We start from the raw sequence: 10,000 nt of genomic DNA, 5'->3' as shown, positions 1-10,000 counted from the left end.
TCATACGCATGACATTACCAGCTATACTGCCAAAAGACATCAGTTAGTGTGTTGGCAAGCTTCTATCAGTGTCAGCTGGGCTGTTGGTAGTGTTTGCAAGGTTTTCTTATGCCTTTTAGGTAGTTAGCTTACTAGTTTTCGAACAGAACTCTGTATTGCTGCTTTAAATTAACATCAAATTATAGCATGATTGTTAAAGCTAATTTTCTGCAAGAAACGATTAGTATGCTATGCTAGACATGGTGTGCTTAAACACAGGCTAATGCTAACTTCACTTATGAAGTTATGAACTACTGAGACCTCGGGCCATTAGCCCCAGTTGGCCTGAAGATAGCCCTAGCTCGTACTGGCCCAATAGTCTTTGTGATTGTGTTTGTATCAGATGGGTGTGATGCTCACGGATGTGTTGTCGTATGCATCTGCCATATAAAATTGGATTATAGAGTGACTCATGACCTGACAATAGGTCATGTGCATTTGTGAATGTGTGTGTGTGCATATATGAGTGACAGACTGAGAGTGTGTGTGTGTGTGTGTGTGTGTGTGTGTGTGTGTGTGTGTGTGTGTGTGTGTGTGTGTGTGTGTGTGTGTGTATGTGTGTGTATGCATGTGTGTCAGAAGAGTTAGGGTTGACTGAAGTTCACTGAGTCTGAAGCCTCTGATCCACATTGCTCATTAGTTCAATTAGGCCCAAATTAACGAGGCTTGAGCGTGAGCGTGAGTGTGAGGCTGACAGGGCTGGCAGTCTGATCAGAGGGGTCAGGTTGGTGATTTCACTAATATGATGGTCATTCTGCATGACGCACCCCAGGCTCCATTTAGGAATTTTACATAAAATACCCCCCCCCCCCCCCCCACACACACACACACACACACACACACACACACACACACACACACACACATATCTCTCAAACATGTAACATGTATGCATTTCAGATTTTCCTTGACAAAACTTTTCCATGACTTTTCAAAGACGTTTACAAATATTTCCATGACCTTTCACAGCCTGCAAGGACACAAAATTGCGTAGTTTACAGCACAGATTGGGCCTAATTATAAATGCAAAATTAAACAACATCCTTTTCCATTACCTGCCTGTGCAGAAATTCGCACAACAAAGTATTATCCATGGAAGACTACAATAACATACAAGTAAATCAAATTTCATGACTTTTCCAAAACTTCCAATGAATTCATGATTTAATGCTTTAGTAAATTCATTATTTTTTTCGGCCTGGAAAATGGGATTTTAGAATTCCATGACTTTTTCAGGATTTTCATAACCGTGGGAACCACACACACACACACACACACACACACACACACACACACATACACTGTGGGAACCCTGTTCAGAGAATATATAATGTCCTCAACACTTGAGAGTATACACACACAGGGAGAATAATGGTAGAATATGGCATGGTGGAGTATACATTTGAAAAAGCAAGAATGTCTCCTCCACGCACATAAATAAAGAGAGAATAAACAAGCTAATTTACACACAGACATGTACGCGCACACACACACACACACACACACACACACACACACACACACACACACACACACACACACACACACACACACACACACCACACACACACACACTTACACATACAGACACACACACACACACACCACACACACAACACACATACACAAACACACACACACACACACACACACACACACACACACACATACAGACACACACACACAACACACACACTCTAATTCTAGTACCCTCACGCAATCAGAAACAAAAATCTCTCTCTTCACAGATTGCACACACATAAGCATACACACACACACACACACACACACACACACACACACACACATACACACTCAGGCACCCTTACACACAGAGGTAGATTGTAGGTTCCTGGGATTGAGAAATGAGTCACAAAGTGGTGTTTGATGTGTTAAAGGGTTCCATTGTAACAGCCGTTCTCTCCGAGGGAGGGGAAGTTACAAAAGACCCAGCGACACACACAAACACCAACACACATACGCACATGCCCTGTGACACACACAAACACACACACACACACACATGCCCTGTGCCCTCCAGATGACTTTCATCCATCATCACCAGCACACACACACCAGTGCACACCTGACATCATGAGGGGATAATAAGATAAAAGATAATCCCATATTCTCTCTCTATCCTTCATATCCTTCATCCATTCTCTGTCTCTCTCTTGCTCTCTCATTCTATCTACCTTCCTGCCCAAGCATCAAACCAACACATACACACACACACAGACTCAAAGACACACACTCAGATACAAACACACACACACACACACACACACACACACACACACACACACACACACACACACACCACACACTATGTCTATTACATAGATATAAACAATATAAATGTTACATAAATCCCAGCACAATTCAGGAGAATGGCTTTAGCTGCCCAAGCAAAGTGCTTTTTGAACTTGACTGACCCTGGCCATTTCCATTACACAGCCCCTGAACAACAGGTGAACAACTATGATGTAAGACAAACACACACACACACACACACACACACACACACACACACATACATACAATCACACACACCCACACCCACACACACATTTGACACTTTTAAAAAGAACATCCCTTTGAGAGGATGAATGGGGCTTTGGAAAATCGACAAAATAACACCCATTGCAGTTAAATAACTGATTGAGAGACCCAGCATTCTATTATGTTGTCTCTGTATAGTCCGTAGACCCATTGTATCTCTCAAATATGTCTGTTGCTATCCCTCTGCTACCAGCAAAAAATAACGGACTACAAGCAAACCACTTAGCTTAATGGGTCATAAATGACACAAAGTAAGCAGAAGCTAATCATAGCTAGCTTTACCAAACAGGAAATACAAGTCATCTTAAGTAAACACATCGATAGCCACAATCTGTTGGTATAAAATAAAACTGATGTTAAGACTTATCTGTAACCATGGATACCACCCTAGAGTCCCTCATGTTGCCTGAGACAAGTTACACATCTTTATGTTTACAAGACAAGACAACAGTTAGTCACAAAAGACCGACTGATAACTACATTTTAACTCACCAAACCTAGGTTTTTCTAACAGCGTTGTTTTGCTTTTCTTTGGAACCAGAAAGAGGTAAAACACTAAAAACTACAAACTTCCGGTCAACTTCCATACGCTATTGATGGTTTAAAACACATATACTCTCATTCATCTCACACTGGCAAGACTACTGCACATGTATTTGTCTGATTTTGATGCAAGTTCATTATTTTAAGTCTGTGACACACCAGACGGATGGTGGGCCTAGTTTTTGCTGTGCATCCCGCACTGTTGGCACTAGTCAGAACCCTAATTGGTTTTTCGGCCGATTAAGCATTTGGAATTGGCAGTGGAGCACGTCGGTGAGAGAGGTCACTCTGATTGGTTGTTCCTCTCTGGACGATTGGACTGATAAGTTCCTTCAACATGTGGAACTCATGGGGGCGGCAGTGATACAGGAGGTAAAGAAGTAGTTTAGTAATCAGAAGGTTACTATTCGCTCGATTCCCTGTCGAAGTGTCCTTAAGCAAGACACTGAACCCCTAATTGCTCCTGATGTGCAGTGTGCCATCAGTGTAATTGTAAAATGTGTATACATTGTAAGTCGCACATATGTAAGTCGCTTTGGATAAAAGCGTCTGCTAAATGACTAAATGTAAATGGAACTGAACAGGGAAGATCCAAACACCAGACACAGGTCGGTAAAGTCGATGCACTATACACGATTTCACCCATTTGGTGCGGTCTCCTCTTATTTCTCTTTCACATCCAATAGACCAAGGGCTGACAACGCCAGTGCTATTTGCAACTTCTTATCAGACATGTTCTTAATTAGAAGTTGCAATATTACTCATCTGTGGTGAGCGAGCGTGGTGTGAAATGCTGGTGCAGAACAAACGTGCTAGTTGCCCATAGGCTGTAGTCTTTGCGGTGTGTTGAAGTGCAACTTTTTGGCCCAGACACAGGTGACATGAGGCGACGCTATAGTCAGCCTTCGCACCCGCTAGTTCTTTGATGTCGGTTTGGTGTATCTCTGGCTTTAGATGTCAACACTGAAGGACAAGTTAACAAATCCCCAACTGTAATCACACTGTAGTCTTCTAAAGTTGTTGCACTGCCAACACATACAGATTTACCTGTGCGCGCACACACACACACACACACACACACACACACACATGCACACACACATGCACACACATGTTCAGTCTATTTAGGTTTTGTGACTAAAGGGAATGTCTCTTGGGATTGGAAGGAAGGATTCAGTTCAACCCGATTTCCCCCTGAAACAGATGTGGGGATGGGGTTGACGGCAAGAGCTACAGAGATAAAAAAGCTAGTCGGGTAAAGAAGAGGTGGAGTGCTGGAGAAATAGAAGGACTGTTCCTCTCCTAACCTCTGTCTTTATCCCCCTGTATTTATAGAACACAAATGCATTGTCATTCAGAAAAAGCTCATTTGAATTCATTTGTGAAACGGTGAAAGATGAGACGAGTGAAAGAGAGGCTAGACAAAGAGAAAGAAAGAAAGAGGGATAGAGAGAGAGATAGAGAGATTCCAGGAAGACATGCAGAGAGAGGGTTAGTAAGAGGAGAGGATCTGAAACACAACACCTTAGATGAGTGATGTCTATAATAAAACACTTGTTTGAGACCGAGCCGCTCTCACAAAGAACAGTGATTGTTGGCAGAGATAGGAGTGTGAATGTGTGATTTAATGTGTATATGCGAATGTGTGTGTGTGTGTGTGTGTATTTCTGTAACTGTGTGCAGTGTGCAACGTGTGTATGTGTGTGTTCACACCGGTGTGTAGGATAAGAATGTGTGTTTCAGTCGACTGTACATAGTCATTGGTGTGTATTTGTGCGCGCGCACACGTTGGCCATAGGCTGTAGTCTTGTGTGTGTGTGTGTGTGTGTGTGTGTGTGTGTGTGTGTGTGTGCGCGCAGCGAATGGTTTTCTCAGGTTTCCCTTTGCTCAGCTCTTAGCTCAGTTGAGGTGAGGAGGGTTATTACAGCACTGATCTGATTCATGTCCCACCAATCAGTCAGCGCGCGCGCACACACACACACACACACACACACACACACACACACACACACGCGCACACACGCACACACACACACCAATCAGCCCACAGCACCTGCAGACCTGCGGCTCACCACTACAGGGGAAATAGGGGAAACAACAGCAGGAGAACAACAGCAAAGAGCTACAGAGGAAAAAGTGGAGAGTGAGAGTGAGTTTGTGTGTGTGTGTATATGTGTGTGTTTGTGTGTCTGTGTGTGTGTCTGTTTGTGTGTCTGTGTGTGTGTTTGTGTGTTTGTGTGTCAGTGTGTGTTTGTGTGTGTCTGTGTGTGTGTTTGTGTGTGTGTGTGTGTGTGTGTGTGTGTGTGTATGTGTGTCTGTGTGTGCGTGTATATGTGTGTCTGTGTGTGTGTTTGTGTGTCTGTGTGTGTGTGTGTCTGTGTGTGCGTGTATATGTGTGTCTGTGTGTGTTTGTGTGTCTGTGTGTGTGTGTCTGTGTCTGTGTGTGTGTTTCTGTGTGTGTATGTGTGTATCTGTGTGTCTGTGTGTGTGTGTATATGTGTCTGTGTGTGTCTGTGTGTCTGTGAGTGTGTGTGTCTGTGTGTGTGAGGGAGTGACAGTGAAAGAAGAGAGGGTCAAAAATGGAATGGACAGAGAGAGAGGTGAGGGCCAAGACCGACTGGATGGAGTCATAAAAGTGTATGAGAGGGAAGGAGGGAGGGAGGGAGGGTAAGGGGCGAGAGAATTTAATGGAAAAAGAGAGGTAGAGAGAATGAGCAAGCAAGAGAGAGCGAGAGAGAATGGGTGAGAGAGAAAGTGAGAGAGAGAGAGAGAATGGGTGGATGAGAGAGAGAGAGAGAGAGAGAATGGGTGGGTGAGAGAGAGGAAGAGAGAGAAAGAGAATGGGTGGATGAGAGAGAGAGAGAGAGAATGGGTGGGTGAGAGCGAGGAAGAGAGAGAGAGAGAATGGGTGGATGAGTGAGAGAGAGGAAGAGAGAGAGAGAATGGGTGGGTGAGAGAGAGGAAGAGAGAGAGAGAATGGGTGGATGAGAGAGAGTGAGAGAGAATGGGAGAGAGAGAAAGTGAGAGAGAGAGAGAATGGGTGTGTGAGAGAGAGAGAGAGAATGGGTGAGAGAGAAAGTGAGAGAGAGAGAGAGAGGATGGGTGGGTGGGTGAGAGGGAGAGAGAGAGAATGGGTGGGTGAGAGAGAAAGTGAGAGAGAGGAAGAGAGAGCGGGTGAACGGGAGGAGCGGGGGACACTGGTCTTTTGGCTGATTGCCCCCGGGTGCTTACGCAGTCAGTTGCGTAACCGTAGTGATGGGTGGCAGATTGTCCCCGTCATTAGAGCACTGTGATTATTCCTGCGTCTGTGTCCCCACAGAGCAATGTGTGTGTGTGTGTTTGCGCGCTCACGTGTACGTGTGTGTGTGTGTTCATGATATGCGTGTATTTGAGTGCATTTTAGCTGGTGCGTCTGGTAAAACACAAACACACACACACACACACACACCCACACGATCACACATATACACACGATCACACATATACACACATATTTTTTTACAGCCCATTGACTGTGTGGTGTTTGTTTGGTGTGAGAATGGCTCTTAGCCGTACATTAGCAGTGCAGCCAGATGACGCACAAGACCCACTCCCTCTCCGGCACAGGCACATGGACACTAGGGTATATGGTGTTAGGAGGACTGATGAGAATCGGCAAAGCCGGACGGGAACGCCGAGCTTTGAACACTGTTGGCAGTTGATTAAAGTGTTGTGGCTTTGAAGTGTTTGAAATTAAAGCACACCATGGAGTGTTCATTCCCCCAAAAGTTTTTGTTGTATTCCACAGGGCTCTAGATTCTAGTTGTGTTTTTTTTTGTCCTTTGTAGAAATCATTTGTTATGATGTGTCTGTGTGTGTGTGTGTGTGTGTTTGTATGTGAGGAAGAGAGAATGTGTGTGTGTGTGTGTGTTAGAGAGTTCTTTAGCTTTTAATTATCCCAAATCTTGGTCTTAGCTTAGTCAGTAGCTGTCTCAGAATATTAATTTGAAAGGCCAGTGAGATTATCGGAGTACTTTGGCACTTTGGCACGCTAGTTTACTCGAAAACATCCTCCCGATGGAAAAAATCACACTCAGTATTTTTTACTCCAGTCCCAGCCGCCCAGTGCACTGTACCACTTGTTTACATAATTCCAGAGCAAGTAGGCCATCAGAGGATACTTTGAAGATCAAAAGCCAGCAAAGTGGTGATTTATGACCGGCCAGATCACAGCGCCCTCTAGGGATTGGAGGACTGACCTACACCCTCCGGCTAACGCTTCACCATCTGTGTGAAGAACAGGATGTAGGACAGGAGAGACACAGAGAGAGAGAGAGAGAGAGAGAGAGAGAGAGAGAGAGGGAGCAAGAGAGAGGAATATGAGAGAGAGAGAGGGAGCAAGAGAGAGGAATAGGAGTGAGAGAGAAAGAGCGAGGGAGGGAACAGAAAAAAAGATGTATACTCTAAGAGGGTGAATTGAAAGCAGGTTGAAAAGTGCTGAGAGTGCTTTGTGGGGGACGCAGGGTGAATATTTTCTCAGGTGTGTGTGTGCCTTTGCTTGCCTGTGTGTGTGTGTGTGTGTGTGTGTGTGTGTGTGTGTGCCTTTGCTTGCCTGTGGCGTCGGGGTAAAAGGGGAGCTCTCAGCATGGCAGCACCGCACAACACATGATTCCCCACAGGACACACACACACACACACACACACACTCACACTCACACTCACATACACTCCACAGGACGCCGCCCAGAGCAAACTATGCATCTATGGCAAACAGGGACAGGCACTTGCTCTTTTTTGGGATCACTTTCATGGTATCATCAGTTGTTCAAAACAATCACTTTGAGTGAGAACGCCGCAGGGAAAAGTACAACTCAAGCCAGGAGGGGGCAATGTCGAGCTGGAAAAAGTTTCTTAGGCATCACAGGAGCTGGAGTATCAGTTGGCAGTCAGAGTGAGTGTGACGTTACAGTGTGAGCATGACTCCCTTTTAAACAGCTTGATGCACAGACCCACGCACACATATACTCATGTATACACATGCTGGGTATAAGGCCTGCATTGTTTCATTTGTTACTGCTGCAGAAGCTAACATTGGTGGGAGACACTACACCCCCTGCTGGTCAAAAGAGGATATTTTACACATTGTAGTTGTGATGTTGGAGGGTGGCTGATTGAAGAAGGCAGGCATGACTGTGCTGTTTTATATTTTGAAAAGGGCCTTTGTATCGGTTTGTGTGTGTGTGTGTGTGTGTGTGTGTTTGTGTGTGTTTGTGTTTGAGGCTGTGTGTGTGTGTGTGTGTGTCTGTCTGTGGTCACTGAGTGGTACTGTTGTAGAACAAACGCTTGTGTGCGGATCAATTGTATGCCAGAGAATGTGTATACCATATACCCATACACACACACACACACACACACACATACACTCACACACACACACACATTTCCCTGTGCAGTACAGGAGTCAGGTGTGTTGATCTCCCCCTCCTCTGTGTGTGTGTGTGTGTGTGCAGGGTGTCTGGGGGAGAGCTGTTCGACCGCATCGTGGAGAAAGGCTTCTACACAGAGAAAGATGCAAGCACACTTATCAAACAAGTGCTGGACGCAGTCAACTACCTCCACAAGATGGGCATCGTGCACAGAGACCTGAAGGTAAGATAGACACATATTCACACAGGTACACTCAGAAACACATATACACACATGTACCACACAGGCACATGTATACTGTACACACACACACACACACACACACAAACACACACACACACACACACACACACACACACACACACACACATATACCACACGGGCACATGTATACTGTACACACACACACACACACACACACACACATATACCACACAGGCACACGTATACTGTACACACACACACACACACACACACACACACACACACACATATACCACACAGGCACACGTATACTGTACACACACACACACACACACACACACACACACACACACACATATACCACACAGGCACATGTATACTGTACACACACACACACACACACACACATATACCACACAGGCACATGTATACTGTACACACACACATACTAGGCGATGCACGAGTGGGTGTGGGCGGCGGGGTGGGTGGGGATGTGTGTGTGTGTGTAGTTGAGTTTGTGCAAAGGTTGTGCACCAGTTAGAAGACTATGAACTCCGATGGGGTTGGTAACACTCGGTCTTACCTTACGCGATGTTGAAGTACGGATGGTACTGCTGCAACAGAATTGTTCAGTAAATGCTGTTATTGTGTTTACATACAGCGAATGTTTTGGTAAATTAGATGAAGCCTGGTCATCATTAGTAAGCACTAGGGATGCACGATACCACTTTTTTACAAACCGATACGAGTACGAGTATTTTTATTTGTGTACTTGCCGATACCGAGTACCGATACCGATACTTCTTAGATTTGGTCTCCATGAAAGTGCAATTAATTTGGAGGCAGATTTTATTGTATCCTCTGCAGATTATGTCAAGCCTATAGTACAAAATTAACAGAAGGCTATCCCAAGCCAAAAATAAACAGAGCTTTCTGGTTTTAACACACAAAAAAAAGCCTTCAAACAGACAATATCATCACATTAGACAAAATGCAAATATAACCAGATAAAGGCAATTCAATTTGCTGCATAGTTAACAACACAGTCTGCTTAACAAAAAGTGAACAGAACTATTACTGGATTAGCACAAGAGCACATTTCAGTTACAAAAGGATCAGAAGAATCTCCTGCTCAAGTACACAAACAATCACTTAACCTATGTGGCACAGTCTTTCTCTCTACCTCTCTCTCTCTGTGTGTGCGCGTTTTTTTCTTTTGCAAGACGTCAGTTAAGATTGGTTGCTT

General features: G+C 44.7%; 1 protein-coding gene across 1 annotated transcript in view; it reads left to right on the top strand.

Annotated features, from left to right (window-relative positions):
• camk1da (calcium/calmodulin-dependent protein kinase 1Da) overlaps positions 1 to 10,000 on the top strand; it is a 65,591-nt gene that overhangs the window by 31,999 nt on the left and 23,592 nt on the right. Inside the window, exon 4 of the mRNA XM_012841344.3 lies at positions 8,634 to 8,772. Within this exon, the coding sequence (XP_012696798.1) occupies positions 8,634 to 8,772 (139 nt within the window). The remainder of the gene's footprint in view (positions 1 to 8,633; positions 8,773 to 10,000) is intronic.

Source organism: Clupea harengus, chromosome 16, assembly GCF_900700415.2.
Source record: "Clupea harengus chromosome 16, Ch_v2.0.2, whole genome shotgun sequence".
NCBI lineage: Eukaryota > Metazoa > Chordata > Actinopteri > Clupeiformes > Clupeidae > Clupea > Clupea harengus.
The sequence above is the reverse complement of the archived record's forward strand: the minus strand, read 5'-3'. Positions and strand labels throughout refer to the sequence as shown.